We start from the raw sequence: 24,126 nt of genomic DNA on the forward strand, positions 1-24,126 counted from the left end.
GGATCGCTCGTTGCCACAGGATGTAACTGTCTGAAATAATTCCAGCATCCAGAGTTTAAGAAGTCTATAAACCCATTTTCCAACTCAAGTTCCAGCCCTAGCCGGCAATGTACAGCAGAGTTTCATTTAAATAAGAATTTTTTATGAAACAGTTAATTGCCCGAAGTCATCTGGGTGCAACCAAATTTGAAAAAGCGATTATGACGAGTCTGTCATTTTATACATAAATGAACATAACTGGATTCAGGTGTTTTTCCTTCTCCTCAGGTAAATGAAAAACAGTGCCTTGCGGGGGGAAGGGATAATAAAAGAAAAATTGTACTGTGGATTTAAAGTGAAGTTATTTAAAATAAGAGTTCAAACAACTTTAACAAAGGTAACATTTATTCATTGTCATTTCAAAGCTGATCTAATGGTAAATACTGTAACTCAAAACAAAAGAACAAGAAATGTAAATCTCGTTAAGAGCCATACACGGTCAAGTCACATTATTATGGCCACCAGCTAATACCCAGAGTAACTGCCGTGTGCAGCGCAGTATCCAGTTTCCAGGTCGACAGTATCTAGGTCGACAGTGTCTAAGTCGACCACTATTGGCCGATAGTAACTAGGCCGACAGGGTCTCTAGGTTGACATGTTCTAGGTCGACAGGTCAAAAGGTCGACATGTGTTTTTCAAAAATTTTTCTTTTTTTGAACATTTCCATACTTTACGATCCACGTGGATTATGATTGGGAACAGTAATCTGCCTTAAGCATGGCGAGCTAAGCGAGCCGTGTGAGGGGACACGGTGCACTAATTGGGGATCCCGGTCACTGTATGGCGAAAACAACACCAAAAAACATTTAAAAAACTCATGTCGACCTTTTGACCTGTCGACCTAGAGACCCTGTTGAACTAGAATCCCTGTCGACCTAGTTACTGTTGACCAATAGTGGTCGACCTAGATACTGTCGACCTAAGTGTGGTCGACCTACCATACCACACTCATGCAGCACGGACAGCAGCTAGACGGGCTGAACTGTCATTTTAGACACATGTCTGGTAGCCCCCACGTTCTTTTTGACGGTGAGCTGCTTCACTGTAGCGTGTCGGTCAGCCCTCATGCACCTTTGTAGTCGACGTTCACCTCTCATATCAATGGGACGTGTTGCTCTGCAGTTCCTACAATCACAATACACCTTCACCACAGCAGCACGTTTCAGAAATACTGCCATCCTTGGCACGAAAGCCGATAATCATCCCTTTTTTTGCAACTCTGATAAATCGCCCCTTTTACCCATGACAGCAATGAGTGATATATGTGCAGACGGCCTATCGCACACCTTATATGGCCAACAAGCCAGCGCATGACACGTGATGTACTTCATGGGTGTCACGTCCCGGAGTCTTACCGGGGGATCGGTGCCACGGGGACTGCCGCTCGGGTAGATTGCGGGCAGCGGTGGTGCTGGGCGGGTCCGTCTGCGGTGGCAGGTGCTGCGGCGGGTCCGTCTGCGGCGGTAGGGGGCTGCTGTGGGTCCGTTCGTGGTGCCTGGAGGCTGCTGCGGTGAGCTCGTTTGTGCGGGGAGCTGCTTCCAGAGAGGCCAGGGGGAGTCCTGGTTCTATGTGCACTATTGGTATGTCTGCTGCACAGGGGCCGCCATGTTGGAGACCAAAGTTCTGAGCCAATAACACATGCTCAATGTGTCTGGCCAATCCAAGGGAATTTCTTGTCATAAAAGGGAGATGGCTCAGTGCCAGTGCTTCAAGTTACTACTTAGGTGTAGGCAGGGCCGGTGCTAGGGTGTTCGGCGCCCCCCTGCAAACTATAAATTTGCGCCCTCCCATATTCCTTTGGCGCGCGCCGGGAAAAGGGGTGTGGTCTCACAAGTAAGGGGCATGGCCACACAGTAGTACCCCCATTTAAAATTACGCCACAATGTAGCACAATCTTATTAATCTTATACGTAATGCCCCACCCGTAGTAGTAGCGTCCTTATACGTAATGCCCCACCCGTAGTAGTAGCGTCCTTATACGTAATGCCCCCCTGTAGTAATAGCGTCCTTATACGTAATGCCCCCCCAGTAGTGGCGTCCATAGAGCGCGCGCACAGACATACCTCACACACACACACACACACACACACACACACACACACACACAATTCACACATATATACACACACATACACACCCACCACACACACACACACTTCTCTCTCACCCTCCACTTACCTAATCCAGTCTCCCTCTGTACAGCAGCCAGGTCCGTGTAGCTCCGCCCCCTTATGGCCTGTTTAACCACGCCCCCTACCGTCCCGTGTAGCTCCACCCCCTTCTGTCCCGTACTCGGCGCTCTCACACAGATGAGATGAGGTGAGGGAGGAGGCGTATCATGCTGCAGGTGCCCGCTGCCAGTGCCTGTCATACAGTGACAGACACAGCAGTGGCAGCAGCAGCAGCAGGGGGGACAGGACGGCGCAGCAGGGAAGGGATGCAGAGCAGTGGAAGCGCCTATCCGTCCCAGCGCCTCCCTGCACTGCATCCCTTCGCTGAGCGGGTAGCGCCGGGCCTGGGTGTAGGTACTCCAGCTCTGTGCTCCCAGGCTACTCCGGTACCTTGGTTACTCTCCAGCATTGCTCTGCCTGTGTTCTTCAAGTTGCAGTAGTGCCGCCGTTTCTGTCTGCTACCACCTGAAGGGGCACCTCTGGGAACCCTGATTCCTCCAGGATCTTTGGTTTCAGACAGTTACCGTTCTCTTCAGCCTCATCTCTCAAGCCACAGCTCACAATCCTTCAGTTCATTATCTTCAGTGCTCTTCAGCCTCGTCTTTCAAGCCACAGCTCACGGTCCTTCAGTTCATTATCTTCAGTGCTCTTCAGCCTCGTCTTTCAAGCCACAGCTCACGGTCCTTCAGTTCATTATCTTCAGTGCTCTTCAGCCTCGTCTTTCAAGCCACAGCTCACAGTCCTTCAGTTCTTTATCTTCAGTGCTCTTCAGCCTCGACTTTCAAGCCACAGCTCACAGTCCTTCAGTTTATTATCTTCAGTGCTCTTCAGCATTGTCTTTCAAGTCACAGCTCACAGTCCTTCAGTTCATTATCTTCTGTGTTCTTCAACCTCGTCTTTCAAGCCACCGTTCACAGCTCAGCTCTTTAACCTCAGTCTTTTTCTAGTCTCCAGTTCCTCTACTTCAAGTGCTCCTATCCCATGAGAAGGAATTACATTCAGCCTCCTTGTCTTCTCCACCTACAAGTGTTCGCTTCCTCAGGCAAACCTCAGTCGCTGGATACTCATTCCAAGCCGAGCGTGACAATGGTCTATCCGCTGCCAACGTCAAATGTAGGAGGTGATCGTAATAATGTGACTAGACCTTACATATGCAGACCTCACAACTGACTCAGCCGCAGGGGTGCGGCCACACCCCTTTCATCATATGGTCCCGCCCACATCACAAAGTAGCCACGTCCCCTTTTGTAATTTTCTAAAGTTGGGTTGTATTATTTATTAATTAAAATAAATGCAGACATGCATACATTTTCCTGAGGTTAATAAGGACCTTTTATCTAGCTAAATGATATTATCTTCCTATGATAGCCTGAAAATGCCAAAAAGGCTTCTACTGAATGCCTCAGGTCATCTACCAGCCAGCCTGGTATAATTGGTCCAAGCAGCGGCCACTTATGTATGGCCTAGTGACTAGTCGGCTGAATTGTTGCGATAGCAAATGTATTGCTCTAGAGCCTAATTCAAGGTTGTTTGCAAAACAACATTTCTCTGACGTCCTAGTGGATGCTGGGGACTCCGTAAGGACCATGGGGAATAGCGGCTCCGCAGGAGACTGGGCACAGCTAAGAAAGATTTAGGACTACCTGGTGTGCACTGGCTCCTCCCACTATGACCCTCCTCCAGACCTCAGTTAGAATCCTGTGCCCGGCTGAGCTGGATGCACACTAGGGGCTCTCCTGAGCTCCTAGAAAGAAAGTATATTTTAGGTTTTTTATTTTACAGTGAGATCTGCTGGCAACAGACTCACTGCAGCGAGGGACTAAGGGGAGAAGAAGCGAACCTACCTAACTGGTGGTAGCTTGGGCTTCTTAGGCTACTGGACACCATTAGCTCCAGAGGGATCGACCGCATGGAACCGGCCATTGATGTTCGGTCCCAGAGCCGCGCCGCCAGCCCCTAACAGAGCCAGAAGCAAGAAGAGTCCGGAAAATCGGCGGCAGAACACATCAGTCTTCACCAAGGTAGCGCACAGCACTGCAGCTGTGCGCCATTGCTCCTCATACACACTTCACACACTCCGGTCACTGAGGGTGCAGGGCGCTGGGGGGGGGGGGGGGCGCCCTGAGCAGCAATAAAAACACCTTGGCTGGCAAATATATCACAATATATAGCCCCAGAGGCTATATATGTGATAAATACCCCTGCCAGAATCCATAAAAAAGCGGGAGAAAAGTCAGTGAAAAAGGGGCGGAGCTATCTCCCTCAGCACACTGGCGCCATTTTCTCTTCACAGTGCAGCTGGAAGACAGCTCCCCAGGCTCTCCCCTGTAGTTTTCAGGCTCAAAGGGTTAAAAAGAGAGGGGGGGCACTAAATTTAGGCGCAATATTGTTTATACAAGCAGCTATTGGGGGAAAAATCACTCAGTTATAGTGTTAATCCCTGCATTATATAGCGCTCTGGTGTGTGCTGGCATACTCTCTCTCTGTCTCCCCAAAGGACTTTGTGGGGTCCTGTCCTCAGTCAGAGCATTCCCTGTGTGTGTGCTGTGTGTCGGTTCGGCTGTGTCGACATGTGGGATGAGGAAGGTTACGTGGAGGTGGAGCAGAGGCCGATAAATGGGATGTCGTCCCCTGTGGGGCCGACACCAGAGTGGATGGATAGGTGGAAGGTATTAACCGACAATGTCAACTCCTTACAAGGCTGGATGACGTAAAACAGCTGTGGGACAGCCGGCTTCTCAGCCCGCGCCTGCCCAGGCGTCTCAAAGGCCATCAGGGGCTCAAAAAAGCGCCCGTTACCTCAGATGGCAGACACAGATGTCGACACGGAGTCTGACTCCAGTGTCGACGAGGTTGAGACATATACACAATCCACTAGGAACATCCGTTACATGATCTCGGCAATGAAAAATGTGTTACGCATTTCTGACATGAACCCAAGTACCACATAAAAGGGGTTTTATTTTTGGGGAGAAAAAGCAGCCAGTGTTTTGTTCCCCCATCAGATGAATGAATGAAGTGTGTAAAGTAGCGTGGGTTCCCCCAATAAGAAACTGGTAATTTCTAAAAAGTTACTGATGGCGTACCCTTTCCCGCCAGAGGATAGGTCACGTTGGGAGATATCCCTTAGGGTGGATAAGGCGCTCACACGTTTGTCAAAAAAGGTGGCACTGCCGTCTTAGGATACGGCCACCTTGAAGGAGCCTGCTGATAAAAAGCAGGAGGCTATCCTGAAGTCTGTATATACACACTCAGGTTATATACTGAGACCTGCAATTGCCTCAGCATAAATAGTGCTGCTGCAGCGTGGTCTGATACCCTGTCAGATAATATTAATACTCTAAGACAGGGATAATAGTTTGCTAACATAGAGCATATTAAAGACGTCATCTTATATATAAAGGATGCACAGAGGGATATTTGCCGGCTGGCATCCAGAATTAATGCAATGTCCATTCTGCCAGGAGGGTATTAGAAACCCGGCAGTGGACAGGTGATGCTGCCTATAAAAGGCACATGGAGATTCTGCCTTATAAGGGTGAGGAATTGTTTGGGGATGGTCTCTGGGACCTCGTATCCACAGCAACAGCTGGGAAGAAATTTTTTTTACCTCAGGTTTCCTCACAGCCTAAGAAAGCACCGTATTTTCAGGTACAGTCCTTTCGGCTTCAGAAAAGCAAGCGGGTCAAAGGCGCTTCCTTTCTGCACAGAGACAAGGGAAGAAGGAAAAAGCTGTACCAGCAGCCAGTTCCCAGGATCAAAAATCTTCCCCCGCTTCCTCTGAGTCCACCGCATGACGTTGGGGTCTCCACAGGTGGAGACAGGTGCGGTAGGGGCGCGTCTCAGGAACTTCAGGGACCAGTGGGTTTGACCACAGGTGGATCCCTAGGTTCTGCAAATAGTATCACAGGGATACAGGCTGGAGTTCGAGGCGACTCCCCTCGCCGTTACCTCACATCAGCCTTGCCTGCTGCCCTCGGAGAAAGGTAGTACTTGCGGCAATTCACAAGCTGTACTTCCAGCAGGTGAAATCAAGGTACCCCTCCTTCAACAAGGCCGGGGTTACTATTCCAAAATGTTGTGGTACCGAAACCAGACGGTTTGGTGAGACCCATTCTAAAATTGAAAGTCTTGAACACTTATATACGAAGGTTCAAGTTCGAAATGGAATCGCTCAGGGCGATTATTGCAAGCCTGGAGAATTTCATGGTATCACTGGACATCAAGGATGCTTACCTGCATGTCCCTATTTACCCTCTTCACCAGGAGTACCTCAAAATTGTGGTACAGGATTGTCATTACCAAATCCAGACGTTGCCGTTGGTCTGTCCCCGGCACCGAGGTATTTACCAAGGTAATGGTCGAAATAATTATCCCGTACTTGGACGATCTCCTTATAAAGGCGAGGTCCAGGGAGCAGTTGTTCGGCGGAGTAGCACTATCTCGGGAAGTGCTACAACAGCACGGCTGGATTCTGAATATTCCAAAGTCGCAGCTGGTTCCTATGACGCGTCTACTGTTCCTGAGTATGGTTCTGGACACAGAACAGGATAAAAAGGGTTTCTCCCGGAGGAGAAGTCCAAGGAGTTGTCGTCTCTAGACAGAGACCTCCTAATACGTATACAGGTGTCGGTGCATCAATGCACGCGAGCCCTGGGAAGGATGGTAGCTTCTTACGAAGAAATTCCATTCGCCAGGTCCCATGCAAGGATTTTCCAGTGGGATCTGTTGGACATGTGGTCCGGGTCGCATCTTCAGATGCATCGGCGGATAACCCTGTCTCCAAGGGCCAGGGTGTCGCTGTTGTGGTGGCTACAGAGTGCTCATCTTCTAGGGGGCCGCAGATTCGGCATACAGGACTGGGTCCTGGTGACCACGGATGCCAGCCTTCGAGGCTGGGGGGCAGTCACACAGGGAAGAAACTTCCAAGGCTATGGAAAAGTCAGGAGACTTCCCTACACATAAATATTCTGGAACTAAGGGCCATTTACAATGCCCTAAGTCAGGCTAGACCCCTGCTTCAACACCAGCCGGTGCTGATCCAGTCAGACAACATCACGGCGGTCGCTCATGTAAACGACAGGGCGGCACAAGAAGCAGGATGGCGATGGCAGAAGCCACAAGGATTCTCTGATGGGCGGAAAATCATGTGTTAGCACTGTCAGCAGTGTTCATTCCCGGAGTGGACAACTGAGAAGCAGACTTTCTCAGAAGACACGACCTCCACCCGGGAGAGTGGGGACTTCATCCAGAAGTTTTCCAAATGATTGTACACCGTTAGGAAAGGCCACAGGTGGACATGATGGCGTCCCGCCTCAACTAAAAGTTACAAAGATATTGCGCCAGGTCAAGGACCCTCAGGCGATAGCTGTGGACGCTCTGGTAACACCGTGGGTGTACCAGTCGGTGTATGTGTTCCCTTCTCTGCCTCTCTTACCCAGGGTAATGAGAATAATAAGAAGGAGAGGAGTAAGAACTATACTCATTGTTCCGGGTTGGCCAAGAAGAGCTTGGTAACCAGAACTCCAAGAAATGATCTCAGAGGACCCATGGCCTCTGCCGCTCAGACAGGACCTGCTGCAGCAGGGGGCCTGTCTGTTCCAAGACGTACCGCGGCTGCGTTGGACGGCATGGCGGTTGAACGCCGGATCCTGAAGGAAAAGGGAATTCCTGAGGAAGTTATCCCTACGCTATTTAAAGCTAGGAAAGAAGTGAACGCTAACCATTATCACCGCATATGGCGGAAATATGTTGCGTACTGTGAGGCCAGGAAGGCCCCAAAGGAGAAATTTCAGCTAGGTCGATTTCTGCACTTCCTACAGTCAGAGGTGACTATGGGCCTACAATTGGGTTCCATTAAGGTCCAGATTTCGGCTCTATCGATTTTCTTCCAAAATGGAACTGGCTTCACTGCCTGAAGTTCAGACTTTTGTTAAGGGAGTGCTGCATAGTCAGCCCCCGTTTGTACCTCCAGTGGCACCGTGGGATCTCAACGTGGTGTTGGATTTCCTGAAGTCGCATTGGGTTGAGCCACTTAAATCCGTGGAGCTATAATACCTCATGTGGAAAGTGGTCATTCTGTGGGCCTTGGCGTCGGCCAGGCGTGTATCAGTATTGGCGGTTTTGTCATACAAAAGCCCTTATCTGTATTTTATATGGGAAAGGCGGAATTGAGGACTCGTTCCCAATTCCTTCCTAAGGTGGTATCAGTTTTTCATGTGAACCAACCTATTGTGGTGCCTGTGGCTACTTGGGACTTGGAGGATTCCAAGTTACTGGACGTAGTCAGGGCCCTGAAAAGTATATGTTTCCAGGACAGCTGGAGTCAGGAAGACTGACTCGCTATTTATCCTGTATGCACCCAACAAGCTGGGTGCTCCTGCTTCTAAGCAGACGATTGCTCGCTGGATCTGTAGCACGATTCAACTTGCACATTCTGCGGCTGGACTGCCGCACCCTACATCTGTAAAAGCCCATTCCACGAGGAAAGTGGGCTCTTCTTGGGCGGCTGCCCGAGGGGTCTCGGCTTTACAACTTTGCCGAGCGGCTACTTGGTCAGGGGCAAACACGTTTGCAAAATTCTACAAATTTGATACCCTGGCTGAGGAGGACCTTGAGTTCTCTCATTCGGTGCTGCAGAGTCATCCGCACTCTCCCGCCCGTTTGGGAGCTTTGGTATAATCCCCATGGTCCTTACGGAGTCCCCAGCATCCACTAGGACGTCAGAGAAAATAAGATTTTACTCACCGGTAAATCTATTTCTCGTAGTCCGTAGTGGATGCTGGGCGCCCGTCCCAAGTGCGGACTGTCTGCAATACTTGTATATAGTTATCGTTAACTAAAAGGGTTATTGTTGAGCCATCTGTTGAGAGGCTCTGTTATGTTCATACTGTTAACTGGGTATCATATCACGAGTTATACGGTGTGATTGGTGTGGCTGGTATGAGTCTTACCCGGGATTCAAAATCCTTCCTTATTGTGTCAGCTCTTCCGGGCACAGTATCCTAACTGAGGTCTAGAGGAGGGTCATAGTGGGAGGAGCCAGTGCACACCAGGTAGTCCTAAATCTTTCTTAGCTGTGCCCAGTCTCCTGCGGAGCCGCTATTCCCCATGGTCCTTACGGAGTCCCCAGCATCCACTACGGACTACGAGAAATAGATTTACCGGTGAGTAAAATCTTATTTTTTCCTCTAATGGACAAAACCATGTGCACTACAGGTGGGGCAGATATAACATGTGCAGAGAGAGTTAGATTTGGGTGGGGTGTGTTCAAACTGAAATCTAAATTGCAGTGTACAAATAAAGTAGCCAGCATTTACCCTGCACAGAAACAATATAAACCACCCACATCTAACTCTCTCTGCCCGTTACATCTGCCCCACCTGCAATGCACATGGTTTTGCCCATTAGAGGTAACATTTTTTGCAAGCAACCCTGAATTAGGTCCCTAGAACGACCCTGGTATGAAGAACATGAGGCTTCCAGTGTCAGAAACACACGTCTCTAGCTATGCATGTGCCAAAGTTTAATGCTAGACCCATATTTGTGCTGCACAAATACAATCGTAACTCACTATGGGGATCATATAGACACTTGCTCCTTATATGAAGTCTTGTACTGAATATTTGGTTATACAATGATAAATAGAAACAGTTTCAAATATTAAAATGAATTCTGCAGTTGTGCCTGGAAAATAAGGAGGGTTGGTGATTGTACTAGAATAAGCAGTCGGACATGAGTGGCTTTATAATTTCCTAATAACAAACTACAATATACAGTATCTTGGTATTGATTAATGGGAAACTGTAACAGAAAGAAGTTGCTATACCGTTGCCAAAGGGAGGCAGGATGCCCTCACTGGTGCTGTCAGTCGCAGGAACACAGAGAGGTTTATCAATGTTACAAGGTCACGGCCGTCCTGTTCCTCAGGTTAGCAAGCCTGACAATTCCTGGAGACATAATTTATCTGCTAAGATGCATCCACTTTACTTGTCAGCAAATTCCTTAGGATTTCACATAGCAGAAGCCAAAGCTTAACATGAAACTGAAAACCTTGGGCAATGGGGGTCATTCCGAGTTGATCGTAGCTGTGCTAAATTTAGCACAGCTACGATCATGTTCCCTGACATGCCGGGGGACGCCCTGCACAGGGCTAGCCCGCCCCGCTTGTCAGTGCCGGCCCCCCTGCAGAAGTGCAAAGGCATCGCACAGCGGCGATGCCTTTGCACTTCAGGAGTAGCTCCCGACCAGCGCAGCTTTAAGTCACATTTTCGGGAATCTTCCAAGAGGCTTCAAGCTTCTCTTTCATTGCTATAGTCTTCCATGACAGATTAGGGAGCAATTTCCAATGCAACAACAATACCAGGGGTACTTCTCAAATCTGGACTTAGTGGAAGGGTGTATAAAAAAAAAAGAGAGGTAATTTTTCAAGAAAGCCCACGTGAGATTTGACCTACAGTTTCATATGCAGCACGTGGGAGACCCACCCACCAAGTGAAGAAATAGTTTATGGTGTAATATGACCAAGACCATAGTGATGATTCAGAGTCGCACACTGCTAGGACTTTAGTCTGTTTGATGTAATTGCATCTGCGACATTGGGCTAAAGTTAGTATATTCCCTCCCATGGGGATACCCACTTTGTGCATCTTTAGATGTAGCATCTGCTTGGTGCATCTTTAAACGCTACTATAGGACGCACCATGGAAACTTGCATCAGCCCTGTGGTGTCACACAAGGTGGAGTTGGTGAATCCGGTTGCTGACCAGAGCCAGATTTCTGGACAGAGTCCTTTAGTTGGAGTCGGGCTGGCTGAATGAGGTTTCTGCGCATGTAGGTGCACAGTGGTGAGAGTGGTTAGTGGAAGTAGATCGTCGTCCAGGAAGAGGTAGTGGTGAGGAGAACCACAAGAGCAGGTAGCCGTCTGAACCGGGTAGGACACAAAGGAACTGGGTTACCGTTACCTAGGGGGACTGCAAGGCAGGGTAAACCGGAGCGGGCGGTGTGGAAAGGCTGGGTACTGGAGGCAAAGACAGGTCTGGATGTTACCAGAATGCTGAATACTGGAGGCAGAAGCAGGACTGAATACCACCGGAGTGCTGGGAAGCAGGATAGATAAAGTTCAGGAGCACAGAGAATTACTACTAAAGACCCGTACACACTGGCCGATATATCGTCCGTTCTCTTGAACGGAAAAAATGGGCGTGGCCACGCACCAGAAGGGGTGTGGCCACACACCAGAAGGGGTATGGCCACTGAAAATGGCCCACAGTGCCAGTTACATTGCCCCACAGTGCCGGATACATTGCCCCACAGTGCCAGTTACATTGCCCCACAGTGCCAGTTACATTGCCCCACTGTGCCAGATACATGCCCCACAGTGCCAGTTACATTGCCCCACAGTGCCGGATACATTGCCCTACAGTGCCGGATACATTGCCCCACAGTGTCGGATACATTGCCCCACTGTGCCAGATACATGCCCCACTGTGCCAGATACATTGCCCCACAGTGCCAGTTACATTGCCCCACAGTGCCAGTTACATTGCCCCACAGTGCCAGATACATGCCCCACTGTGCCAGATACATGCCCAACAGTGCCAGATACATGCCCAACAGTGCCAGTTACATGCCCCACAGTGCCAGTTACATTGCCCCACAGTGCCAGACACATTGCCCCACAGTGCCAGACACATTGCCCCACAGTGCCGGATACATTGCCCCACAGTGCCGGATATATTGCCCCACAGTGCCAGATACATTGCCCCACAGTGCCGGATACATTGCCCCACAGTGCCGGATACATTGCCCCACTGTGCCAGATACATGCCCCTATGTGCCAGTTACATGTCCCACAGTGCCAGTTACTTTGCCCCACAGTGCCAGTTACATTGCCCCACGGTGCCAGATACATGCCCCACTGTGCCAGATACATTGCCCCACAGTGCCAGTTACATTGCCCCACTCAGTGCCAGATACATGCCCCACTGTGCCGCCCCCCCCCCCCCCGGGTCACTCACCGCTTGTTGATACTAGGCTTGATAACATTGTGAGGGGAGGATAGCGCAGCGCCTCTCCTTCCCCTCTCCGCTCCAGGTGTCCGGCGGCTGTCTGGCGCCGGTTCGCTAGCCAATCAGAGCTCGCAGACCGGCAGCCAATCAGGAGCCGGTCCGCAAGCTCTGATTGGCTAATGCCGCCGGAGACCAGACACAGCAGCGCTGCTGGAAGCGCTGCTAGTTCTGATAGCGGCGGTGAGGGGAGGGAGAGACGCTGCGCTCTCCTCCCCTCACATTTTGGCGTGACAGGGGCGAGTGGGGCATGATGCCCTGGCCGCCGGCGGCGCCCCCCTCTCCTGGGCCTGCCAAGGCGCCCAGGGCACGTGCCCCACTCGCCCTACCCTTGTTACGCCTCTGTGCGTGACTATGCCCCGTAACCCTGGATATTCTTATCCACTAGGAATTTATCTAACCCATTCTTAAAGGTGTTGACTGAGTTGGCCATTACAACTCCCTCGGGCAGGGAATTCCAAACACGTATCGTCCTTACCGTAAAAAAGCCTTTACGCCGTATTGTGCGAAATCTCCTCTCCTCTAACCTGAGTGAGTGTCCACGAGTTCTCTGTGTTGATCTAACCAAAAACAGGTCCTGCGCAAGATCTGTATATTGTCCCCTTATATATTTGTAAATGTTGATCATGTCCCCTCTTAATCTCCTCTTTTCCAGTGTAAACATGCCTAGTCGTGCAAGCCTTTCCTCGTATTCCAGCGTCTCCATACCCTTAATTAGTTTGGTCGCCCGCCTTTGAACCTTTTCTAGCTCCAGGATATCCTTTTTGTAGTAAGGTGCCCAGAATTGTACACAGTATTCAAGGTGTGGCCTCACAAGTGATTTATATAATGGGAGTATAATACTCTTATCCCTAGCATCAATTCCCCGTTTTATGCATGCTAATATCTTATTAGCCTTCTTTAAGTTATTGCCATGTGAGGCACAAGCTCCTTGTGAGTGATCAGAACCTGGTCAGCTGACCCGATCCAAGATGGCCGCATCCAGCTCCCAGCATGGACAGTGCTGCAGACCAGTGAACTCTGCCTCTCAGCTCTACACACACTGTGCCGGGCCCCTGAAGGCCGTACACAGTACCTGAGGCAGCACAACAGAGCCACGTCGCCAGAGCGCCCGGAGAGGTAAGGCCGCAGCTTCCCGTGATCCAACCCGGGACCCCATGACATGTGGCCTTCAATGTCAGCGATAAAGTGTTTGAGTTCGCAACCAGGTATGTGATGCGCCTCGTGCACCTCCCATGACACGCTAATAAGACCGCGCAGCTCCATGCGTCTGAATAGCCACCGCCCAGGAACACCCAATACATTTCAAATACACTTCTGATACCATGCGTCCCACTCAAAACTTGGACACAATCGCAGTTGGACACTTTGACTATTGGCGCGAATGTCATTATTGTGAGTGACTCAGAATCAGGCCATAAGGATTTTCTACTTCAGAGACTAGAAAGCTTGTCATAAGTGAGGGCATAATGGATTTAAACTAATTTTGGAGAAGGCTGAGGACCCAAACATTGAGCAAAGGTTTCTAAGGGGCATATAGAAAAGTCTTTCTCTGGATTTCCGTATGAAAGGCACATTGCATGTTAAGACAGTAAAAAAATAATATTGATCTTACCTCTCCATTAAAGAAACAGAAGATTGTAGCAACGAGTAATCCCTTAAAAAGGAAAAAAAAAAAAACATATGGTAATTACTTGCAGAGTGCACAGGAAACAGACATACACATACACATACACAGTACTGTCTTATTTCTCTTCTTCTTTCCATTCTGTCTGATCCCTTCATTTTCATACACATGGATATATGTGTAGCTGAAACAAATGTATTTCATAACTTATCAGAGGTGGACGCAGTTGTAGTCGCGGTTGTATCTTTTGGTGCAGCAGCTACTACATCGTCAGGCACGGATTAACGGGGGAAGGAGGGTAACAGGGCGGTTCCGGAGTCCCCACAGACCTTAATCCGCACCTGTGCATCGTTATGCCATAGCCAGTGGGGCTTTCTATTGAGACACCCACCAGTTGCAGTGCGATTCCGCCAGTGTGTGCACAAGGGCGCATTACTGGCGGTCTATCGGCCGGACCATGGGACATTGCACTTGTCTATGGCAGGTGCACAATGTCCGGCTGACCATTGCTGCCGGTGTCAGTGCAACCAGTGACATGTCCGCCACGGGTAACCACCCCTCACCCCTCCAGTTACCGCCAAGAAATGTCCATCAAACTTGTGTTGATCTCTGTGCAATTTAGAGCTGTGTCTCTTTGCGATAACCACTGCGGAACACGCGCAGTGCAGCCTGGACAAACGCGCAGGTGAAAAGCATCATACACATGTCCACCTCTCTATCACCCCCACAGTGTAAAATGTATATAACAGTGAGTACAATGAGAAGCTCCTATCCACAGTGTACTTTGGCCCTCATTCCGCCAAGTAAATTTGCTAAGAAGTTTGGTATTTTACTCACGCCATTACGAGGTTTTTTCTTCGTTCTGGTGATCGTAGTGTGATTGACAGGAAGTGGGTGTTTCTGGGCGGAAACTGGCCGTTTTATGGGAGTGTGTGAAAAAACGCTGCCATTTCTGGGAAAAACGCGGGAGTGGCTGGCGAAACGGGGGAGTGTCTGGGCGTACGCTGGGTGTGTTTGTGACGTCAAACCAGGATCGACAAGCACTGAACTGATCGCACTGGAAGAGTAAGTCTCGAGCTACTCAGAAACTGCAAAGAAAAATATTTTTGCAATATTGAGAATACTTCGTTCGCAATTCAGCTAAGCTAAGATTCACTCCCAGAGGGCGGCGGCTTAGCGTGTGCACTGCTGCGAAAAGCGGCTAGCGAGCGAACAACTCGGAATGAGGGCCTTTGTTGTTGGAACAACTGAATTCTCCTAAATGAGAGCAATCCTCTGTATTTTGGTTACAGTGACTTTTCAGAGGTGTAATATTATGGCTGACATGAATAAAGCTTTGCCTAGAATTTTCATTCTATTTTAGAGGCATATTCATCATGAATAAAATTGTGAACTGAGAATATTTAGTTTTCAGTTCTCAGTCTTCTCAGTCAGTTTTTTCTGTATTCATCATTCCTGCATAATAAATGTATCACTTCCAAACAACTGCTCCTTTGGCTATTTGGAAAGTGATTTTTTCCCCCTTATTACCGGGTCTCCTAGGGTCTGTGTCCCCCCCAGCCGCCACCTTATTGCGGGGTCTGGCCACTGAGGTCCGCTGCGGCCCCCACTCCTCCCACCCGCTGTCACCTTAGTATTACTGCCAGGTCAGGTCTGACTACAGAGCACCTTACAGCCAAGGTAGTCAAAAATAGCAGTTTTTTTTTTACCTATGGGATCATATGTGGATGAATGATCAAAGCAAAATGATGACCGTATAACCCAGAGTACATGATGCGCCCTTTGCCTTACGCCTTATGGGGTCAATGAATTTGCAGTTATCTTTCTGACTATAATTTAAGTTAGAGGCAGATCGTCTTTGAACATGCCCACATAACAACGTCCCCTTATCATCCTAGGCAGTGTCGGACTGGGGCATGTAAGGCCCACCTGGGAAATACAGTGGTAGGGGCCCATGTTTAGGGGTGTGGCCAGTCTCTAGAGGGGGTGTGCCCAGCCACCACATTGGTTTGCCTAACCATTTTGCAAGTGTTGGTCCCCTAGATAAATATATACAGTAAATACTGTAGTGCATGCATGATAATGTACTAGATTAGTAATAGTACAGTCTGGAACCTGATCCCTAGAGGAGGGGGTGGGCCCCCAGGTGCTAGGGCCCACCGGTGGTTTCCCCTGTACCACTGAGGGCCAGTCCAACCCTGGTCCTAGGTAATAAGATGCTGACGCTCTTTTTCTATTGTCTAAACCATTAAGCTACAGTACAATAATAATGTGATAGAAAATGACTTAGTAAACGCACCGCGTAATACGGGGATAGATACGCCGGGCAGTACTGACCTCATGACTGATTCTGCCTATAAAAAGTCACGGGTCACGTGACGAAACGCGTCAGGACTCCTCCCCCTTTGCAATTTCACTGAACACCTGTATCCAGGATGCTCTCAGGTCACAGCCATCTCATCCGGCTCTTACTAATGGCAGCCGTGGGTGGCTTTCCATTTGGCTTCACGATCAGCCGCAGGCGCTGTGCGGTCACGGCGATTGTCTCCAGCATCTTCCACCCCGTTCTCTACCGGCGGACGGTGCACGTCCAGGTAGTCTGGAAGGAAGTTTCCTCATACAGCTGGGCTTAAGATACCGTCCGATTCAGCAGCCATACACCTGCCGCCCACGATTATCTGCACAGCACTCACAAGGTGAAACCAGCAGGTTAATTGAATAAACCTTGCAGCCGGCTGACGTATCCGGATACCACACGTACCCTCCAGCTTTTCTACCAACTGGGCAAATTCTTGGACTTACCCGGGGAGGCTCGGGTTCACCAGCCCTTATGGAGAGGTATTTCATATATTAACTTATGCTGACAATCCTCAATACGTGCAGCCACTGTGATATATTCAGGATTTACATCTAGCAGCTGTGGCAACAGTGTTTCTAAAAAGACTGCAACATTCTGATACATACTCTTTGAACTTTCAAATTATTTAGTTCAGTGATATTTCAAGGATACTTAATACATTATTAAAGCTTAGATAATTCATGTGTTTTTTAAATTTCTGTATTTCACAAATCATGCTAAGTCATAAGGAATATTACTTGTGAATTATCTATTATGAAATAGTATTTTTACATTATCGTTAATAAATACATATATTTTATATTTACATATTTGATTCCTTGGTTGATATTGAACCTGTGAAATTTTGGTGTGTGATTTTCATGAGCGCCTCTATTCATATTCTTTATTTACAAAAAAACTAAGGCTATACAAAACAGGGTTGGGCACAGCAACATACTGTATGATTATATGATTGTTGGAATCACTGGAGGAGTTCTGTAGCAAGGCATAGGGGTTGAACTTATTGTGCACCTCTCCCAAAACCGGATTGTCCAATTATCTGACTGATCTTTTATACGCCAATTCAAATAACAAGTCAGGTTATTATGTTACGGATAAAGAATCACATGCTCAATTAATCAAGCCAGAGTGTCCATATTAGATTTCCTTCTGCAATTGATGATTGGATCATTTTCCAATTGAAGATATACCCCTGATGAAGTCTAGATATGAGACGAAATGCGCTGGATAATTCATACAGTTGTGATCTCTGATCTTCATAACGTGAAGAGGAGAAAAGGATCTTTGTTAAGAATGGACACTGTTTATCATGTATACAATTTTATGTGAAAAAGATTTTTAAGAAATGTGTGAAACTGGAACATTTTAGAATTTGTCTGAATAGGCTCTAAGGAGCTGAATTCTGTCAGAGGCACTTTTCTGACCAATAAATCCAGGTCTAGTTATACCATCACTATGGAGGCATTTACCATTGTGTATATATATATATATATATATATATATATATATATATAGGAAAAGGAAAACTTAATTTATAGATTGTCTTTCAAAACTGTCGAAAAATGCAATAAACGCATCCTTTCATCAGGACCACCATAAACTGCATAGCATGGTGGTCCTGACAAGAGGGCATGGAGACATCCTGAAAACTTGACCTGTCATATTTACTTGCTATCCGGTGATGTATTGGGTGTGTTGGGTTACTATGATGTTTTCTGAATTTTTGCCAGTTCAATACAAGCACTATACGTACATACAATTTCCAGTGAGTGATGCTTTTTATCCCAGTTTGTGCCAGCCATCTCTTGGTTTAATCTTTTTGGGACTTCTAAGGGCATATTTACTAAGATGTGGGTTTCTGGAAGTTAACCAATCAGATTCTAGCTATTATCTTCTAGAACAGGCCTGGCCAACCTGTGGCTCTCCAGCTGTTGTAAAACTACAAGTCCCATCATGCTTTGCCACAGTTTTGCTATTAAAGAATGCTAAAACTGTGGCAGGGCATGCTGGGATGTGTAGTTTCACAACATCTGGAGAGCCACAGGTTGGCCAGGCCTGTTCTAGAAGGTGCTAGATAAATGATAAGTAGAATCTGATTGCTTGCTATGGGCAACATCTCCATTTCTATAAATCCGCACTTTAGTAAATATACCCCCTAGACCGGGTAATGTCTAATGATGCTTTAGCTACAACATGCCACTTTGGGCTGCAACCCCAGGATACTGCATTGTGAATATCACCAGTACGTAACAGTGACAGGAAGTGAGCTGGGAAGTGATAAAAGGATTATATAAAAGAGGTAAATATAATAGAAGTACTGAATGCCCTGTGAAACCAAATGATGTATCACCTTCATTAGGCAAGGTCTTATAATAAGCATTTTGTATATCGGATGGACCAATACACAAGGAATATGTAACATGCCTCTAGAGCCTGTTCTGCTGGTACAGTATGAAGCTATGAATACTAAACGGCAAATATACATCTCTCTTCTTCCAAAATGTACATTATTGAAATGTCGTGGACCCCCACGAGGGAAAATAAGTGTCGGTATGCCGGCTGTCGGGTTTCCTGCGCCGGTATACTGAGCGCCGGGAGCCCGACCGCCGGCAAACAGAAGACCACCCATTGAAATGAACAATGTCTCAATGATATGTGAGCTGGCTGGTACCTGATAATGCATCAATATGTGCATGATATAGTCATAGATCTCTCCTGCCAGTCGGTTCTCCGGCCGCCATGGAAATATGACAAACTGGATGCCTAACAGTGGCACCAGAATTAACGTGGCTCTCACTGCTTTCATGTACATGTTGGACTCTGCCCGGTGGGTGTCCCGTAACTTCGTCACAAGTACTAGTACAATATTCAGAAGAAAGAACAGGTTGACCTGTAATGATAGAAATAGAAATAGAATGGTATTGACTCATATAAATGTATGTAAAATCATTTAACACAATTCAACAACAGACTACAGTATAAGTAGTCACATGCTATTCTTACGAAATAGATTTTAGTAAATTATCATATGCAGTTGTAATACATTTATATCTATGTAAAAATATCAACTTATTATTCCACTCCCATAAGTAAATAGTCAAGAGAAGGGGGGGAGGCAAGTGATTTATCGAGGCTGGGAAGAAAGTAGCGTCAACTAAAAGGAAATAAAAGCATCTTAAATGGCCACCAAGGAACGGATTTAATAACGCTCCGAGTTGGGCGGAGGTGCGGATTCCAGCCTGAACTCGGACGTTTTTTTAAAGCGGCAATCATTTACAGAGCAAAACAATGCCTTGTAAAAATGATTGCCGCTTTAAAAAAAAAAAAAAAGGTCACAATTCGGACGGGAACCCGCAACTCCAGCCAACTCGGGCGCCACTACATCAGGCCCCGACCGTATATTTTTTTGTACACTGCATTGTTTTCTTGCTATTCTATTTGCACTTTACTTCCTGACAGTTAGTGGCTGATGCAATTAGCGGCTCAGCCGAGAGGTGCCATCCTGAAACGCCACATTGCAGCCATTAACATCCCAGATTTTTCCTTGCACCCCACGGAGTTGCACACATAAATTAGCAATGTAGAGCCTACCTAACAGGCAGATATATGTGCAGCCAAATACTGTGGGATGGTTTGCGGCACATCATAGCTAATTGACTCGGCCCCTAACACTGAAAAGGCAGGGGCTGTTCCAAATGGAAATGTACTAAAGTCTTCCCATATCTTTCTATTGGCTGTGACTGCGTGTCAGCCATAGTGACTGCCCTTTTAATGACAAAAATATAGTATATTTGGTTGCACGGAAGTAATAAGAGAGACACTGCTTCACAAAGGTCTGCACTGAGGGGGTGATTCAGACCTGATCACTAGGCTGCTAAAAGTGTAGCCCTGCGATCAGATATTCGCCGCCCAAGGTGAGTGTATATTCGCTGTGTGATCGCATGGGTATGGCGAGCAGCTAAAAAATATGTTCGCACCTCATTCACCAGTGAATAGTTTGTACCAGTGTGTGAGGTCTGGGCAGCCCAGGACTTACTCCTACAGTGCGATGAGAACAGGCTGATCGGGGCCGGAGCTAACGTCACACACACCCTCCCTAAAAACGCTTGGGAACGCCTGTGTTTTCCCTGACACTCCCAGAAAACAGTCAGTTACCACCTACAAACGGCCTCCTCCTGTCAATCAGCATGAAAATGACTGTGCAAATGACATGCACAGTTAATCGCTGATCGCCTGATGGGCAAAAACGCACAGCAGCGATCAAGTCTGAATCGGGCCCCAACTCCGCTTACCTTCCTTGCGCGCTGTTTGTTTTACTGACAGTGTGTAATAAGATACGGTATCTGGTTAATACATCTGCAGTGAAGAGGTCGACCCCCAAGTGATCGACAGGGTCAAAATATTAACAGGTCAAAAGGTTGGCAGGTAAAAGGTACACAGTGCTTAAAGTCAACAGGTTCAAACACTTGGCATGATAATGGTCGACACAAGATTTTTTTTCCCTCTGTTTTGAATTTTTTTCAACTTTTTCATAATTTACCATTCACGTGGACTACAATTGGGAATAGTAACTTGTGCCAAGTCTATCGGTAGTGGAGTGAGGCACCTTGCCTGAAGCATGGCGAGGGTACATGTTTCCACTAATTTGGCTCAGATATGGGGAAACATACAGTATTAAATCACACCAAAAAAAAACACACAAAAACTTGTGTCAACCATTTTTGTGTTAATCATTTGACCCTGTTGACCTTTTGTATAGGTCTACCTTTTCTATGTTGACCTATTTTGACCCTGTCGCTCTTCTGCATGTCGCCCATTTGGGGTTGACCTATTGGCTGTCTATCATTTTACCATAGATCTATTGAACCACACCGATAAGATGCTCTGCTCTGTCTCTGCAACTCAGCAAGCCACTAACTTGTCACTTTTCTCTGTAGATATACACATACAGTAGTGAGGGCTATGGCCAAAGAATCGAGTCTTGGAAGACACCAGGGAATTTATAGCTGGAGTGTGGTCATACCCAGCTGGGAGTTCTTATAGACAGAGAACATGCCAGGAACACAAGATAAAGACATATAGGCATATTTATCATGTATGGTCACTAATAAGTAATGTTAATTGTTCCTTCCCCATAAAATGACTAATGATAATCTACCGCTGAGCTTATGTTTGCCGTAGAACATTTGGGGCGAGAGGTAAGGGCATTATGGGATGTGAGCTGTCATGTTGCTAGAGGTCAGTAAGAAGTTATCCATTCCTCCTGTTCTTGTGATGCAATATTTTCTTTTGCTTTGTTTGTCTTTCATCTGGTCTCCAACATGGCCGGCTCCACATTCCTCACTTGTCCTTCTCAGCTGCCTTATCGAGCTGAGTATGTTTAGTTCTCCGGGAGTCATCCTTCCTGTGGTCAATGTTGTATCTGTGATCTCTGTGCAGTGAATCAGTCATCTCCAGGGGCAGATGTACAAAGACTTGGAGATTGAAAAAGTGGAGTGAGATAAACTACCGACCAATCAACTCTAACTGCCATTTTTGCTGGGAGCCGATTTGCAGGTACTTCATCTCTCTCCACTTTATCTCTCTCCAAGGCTTAGTACATCTCCCCCCAAACTATTTTCCTGATCTCTTCTTCCTCCTCTCATGCTGTGAATTGCTAGACATCCACAATCACGTTCTCATGTGGGCATCACATAGTACCAGTACGGTTGTTGTACCTGTACTACCCCCATTGCCTTGTCTATTGTGTGAGCTGTCATGTCTCCATAGCCTCATATTTTACTAAATAGGTTTTTCTTTGTAGTTTCTTTATGCACTTTTTAAGGCATCGTGGTTATTCTCACTCCCATGCAGAGAATAGGCCTGATTTAGTGGTGGACACAATGCAGTAGAGGCTGCGACTTTTGTGAAATTATGTTATTGCTGCAGCCGATGGGCCGTAGCTGCTGCTCTGTTCCATCGGTTGGACACTGGCCACACCATCAGACTTCCAAGCAACCCCGACATACCTGCCGACTCCAGCCACACCCCTACCCTTACCCCCATGACCACTAGCATCATAACTTTGGGGGAAATGTTTCAAGAAGTGCAAAGAGTGTAGAAGTGGACACGTGCAGAAGTTGCCCATAGCAACTAATTTGCTCCTACCAATCATTTTATAGAATGTACTTGATAAGTACTACCTGGAAGCTTAGCTGGTTACTATGTGCAACACCTGCACTTCTCTACTGCTGGATACATCTCCCCCTTTATATCAAATATCTTTATACAAATAAGAATCCTAAGCATCGGCTGCAATGTAATCTTCAGAGACGCATTTAGAATTGAGTTAGTAGCTCTGTTATGTCCAACAACTTGTGTTTTTAGGCTTAGCCGTCTGTCATTTGCACGGCCGATGTCATTAATTTTCCCTGTGTTTTATTATATAGATTATGCAAGATTAAGTTTTCCATGTATAATTTGTAATTTATGTTCGAATGGAACTATGAATTCATGAAATATGAAATGTATTCTCGGCGAGTCTGCTAATCATCAGTTTACTGGCATTCTGCAGCATCTCTGTTGGCGGCTTCCTCGGCTTCTACTCAACTTTTCCTTCGCTTTGTAGAATGGACTCTTTGAAGTCAAATGAGAACATAACGGAATTGTGTCTCCGATGACAATAATTCATATGCATAATCCTGTTTTATAGCTTTCACTTGGACTCACCATAATCATGAACATTCTGACTGCCTGAGCAATTTACAGTATTGTCCGCTTTGTAGATCTATTGAAAAATATGCAGCTAATAAGTCAGAAACATTGCTTTCCACATGGAATTAATGGAGCTATAGTAAACATAATTTTTTTATTACAGGTGGTCTTTGCATGTTAATTAGTTTTTGGCTGCATTAGCGTAATCATTTTCCAAACTGATTTAGGAACTTGAACTTTTTTTCTGACGCTTCTGAAACTTTTCATTTGAAGAAGTGAAGTATTATAAACCTGATGTCACTTAAACCCCCAAAAGATGAAGGCTGGCTTGTGGACATGTGACGTGTTTTTTGCGAAGGGGGTAGATAAGTTTATGTATGCCTGCATGCCCGGTGACAGGGGAGGAAAAGCGGACACACTCAAGGATCAGGGACACAAAAAATGGGGCTGCAGCGCCTGTGAATGCATTTAAAACTGCCTACTCCGCCATCCTGCCAATTTACTAAAAAACTAATTAACATGACCTTATACCTCTTTTATATTTCTACTACATTATATGCACATATGCACATACAGGGGAGGAATGTTTGGAGGAGGGGTTGAGGAAGGCCCCCAGCAATGTCAGTGTACCGTGCCCCAAGATTTCTGTTGCTGGCCCTGTATGCCTGTGGCTTTAAGACCCAGGCCTCTTTGAATGAAAATCCAACGTGAATCTTGGGTTGCTAATTAATAAATTACTACTGTATTTGCCAAGAGGATCAATACACAGCCAATCAGAAGCAAGAAGATAATGTTGCAAGTGTCATCATTATTAACACCCTATATCTTTATATCAGGCTGCAAATTATATGCTAACTAAAAAGCTAAGATGGGGATACAAGTCTTATTACGCACCATTTCCATGTGAAAACTAGAGATGAGCGGGTTCGGTCCCTCGGAATCCGAACCCGCCCGAACTTCAGGTTTTTTTACACGGGGCCGAGCGACTCGGATCTTCCCGCCTTGCTCGGTTAACCCGAGCGCGCCCGAACGTCATCATCCCGCTGTCGGATTCTCGCGAGGCTCGTATTCTATCGCGAGACTCGGATTCTATATAAGGAGCCGCGCGTCGCCGCCATTTTCACACGTGCATTGAGATTGATAGGGAGAGGACGTGGCTGGCGTCCTCTC

At 47.0% G+C, this 24,126-nt stretch overlaps 1 protein-coding gene across 2 annotated transcripts in view; it reads right to left on the reverse strand.

Annotated features, from left to right (window-relative positions):
• CALCR (calcitonin receptor) overlaps positions 1-24,126 on the reverse strand; it is a 507,584-nt gene that overhangs the window by 15,688 nt on the left and 467,770 nt on the right. For both annotated transcript variants that reach the window (XM_063924784.1, XM_063924785.1), the window contains 2 exons: positions 18,935-19,153; positions 13,893-13,934 (listed from right to left, as the gene is read on the reverse strand). In XM_063924784.1, the coding sequence (XP_063780854.1) occupies positions 13,893-13,934; positions 18,935-19,153 (261 nt within the window). The remainder of the gene's footprint in view (positions 1-13,892; positions 13,935-18,934; positions 19,154-24,126) is intronic.

This window comes from Pseudophryne corroboree, chromosome 5 (assembly GCF_028390025.1).
Source record: "Pseudophryne corroboree isolate aPseCor3 chromosome 5, aPseCor3.hap2, whole genome shotgun sequence".
NCBI lineage: Eukaryota > Metazoa > Chordata > Amphibia > Anura > Myobatrachidae > Pseudophryne > Pseudophryne corroboree.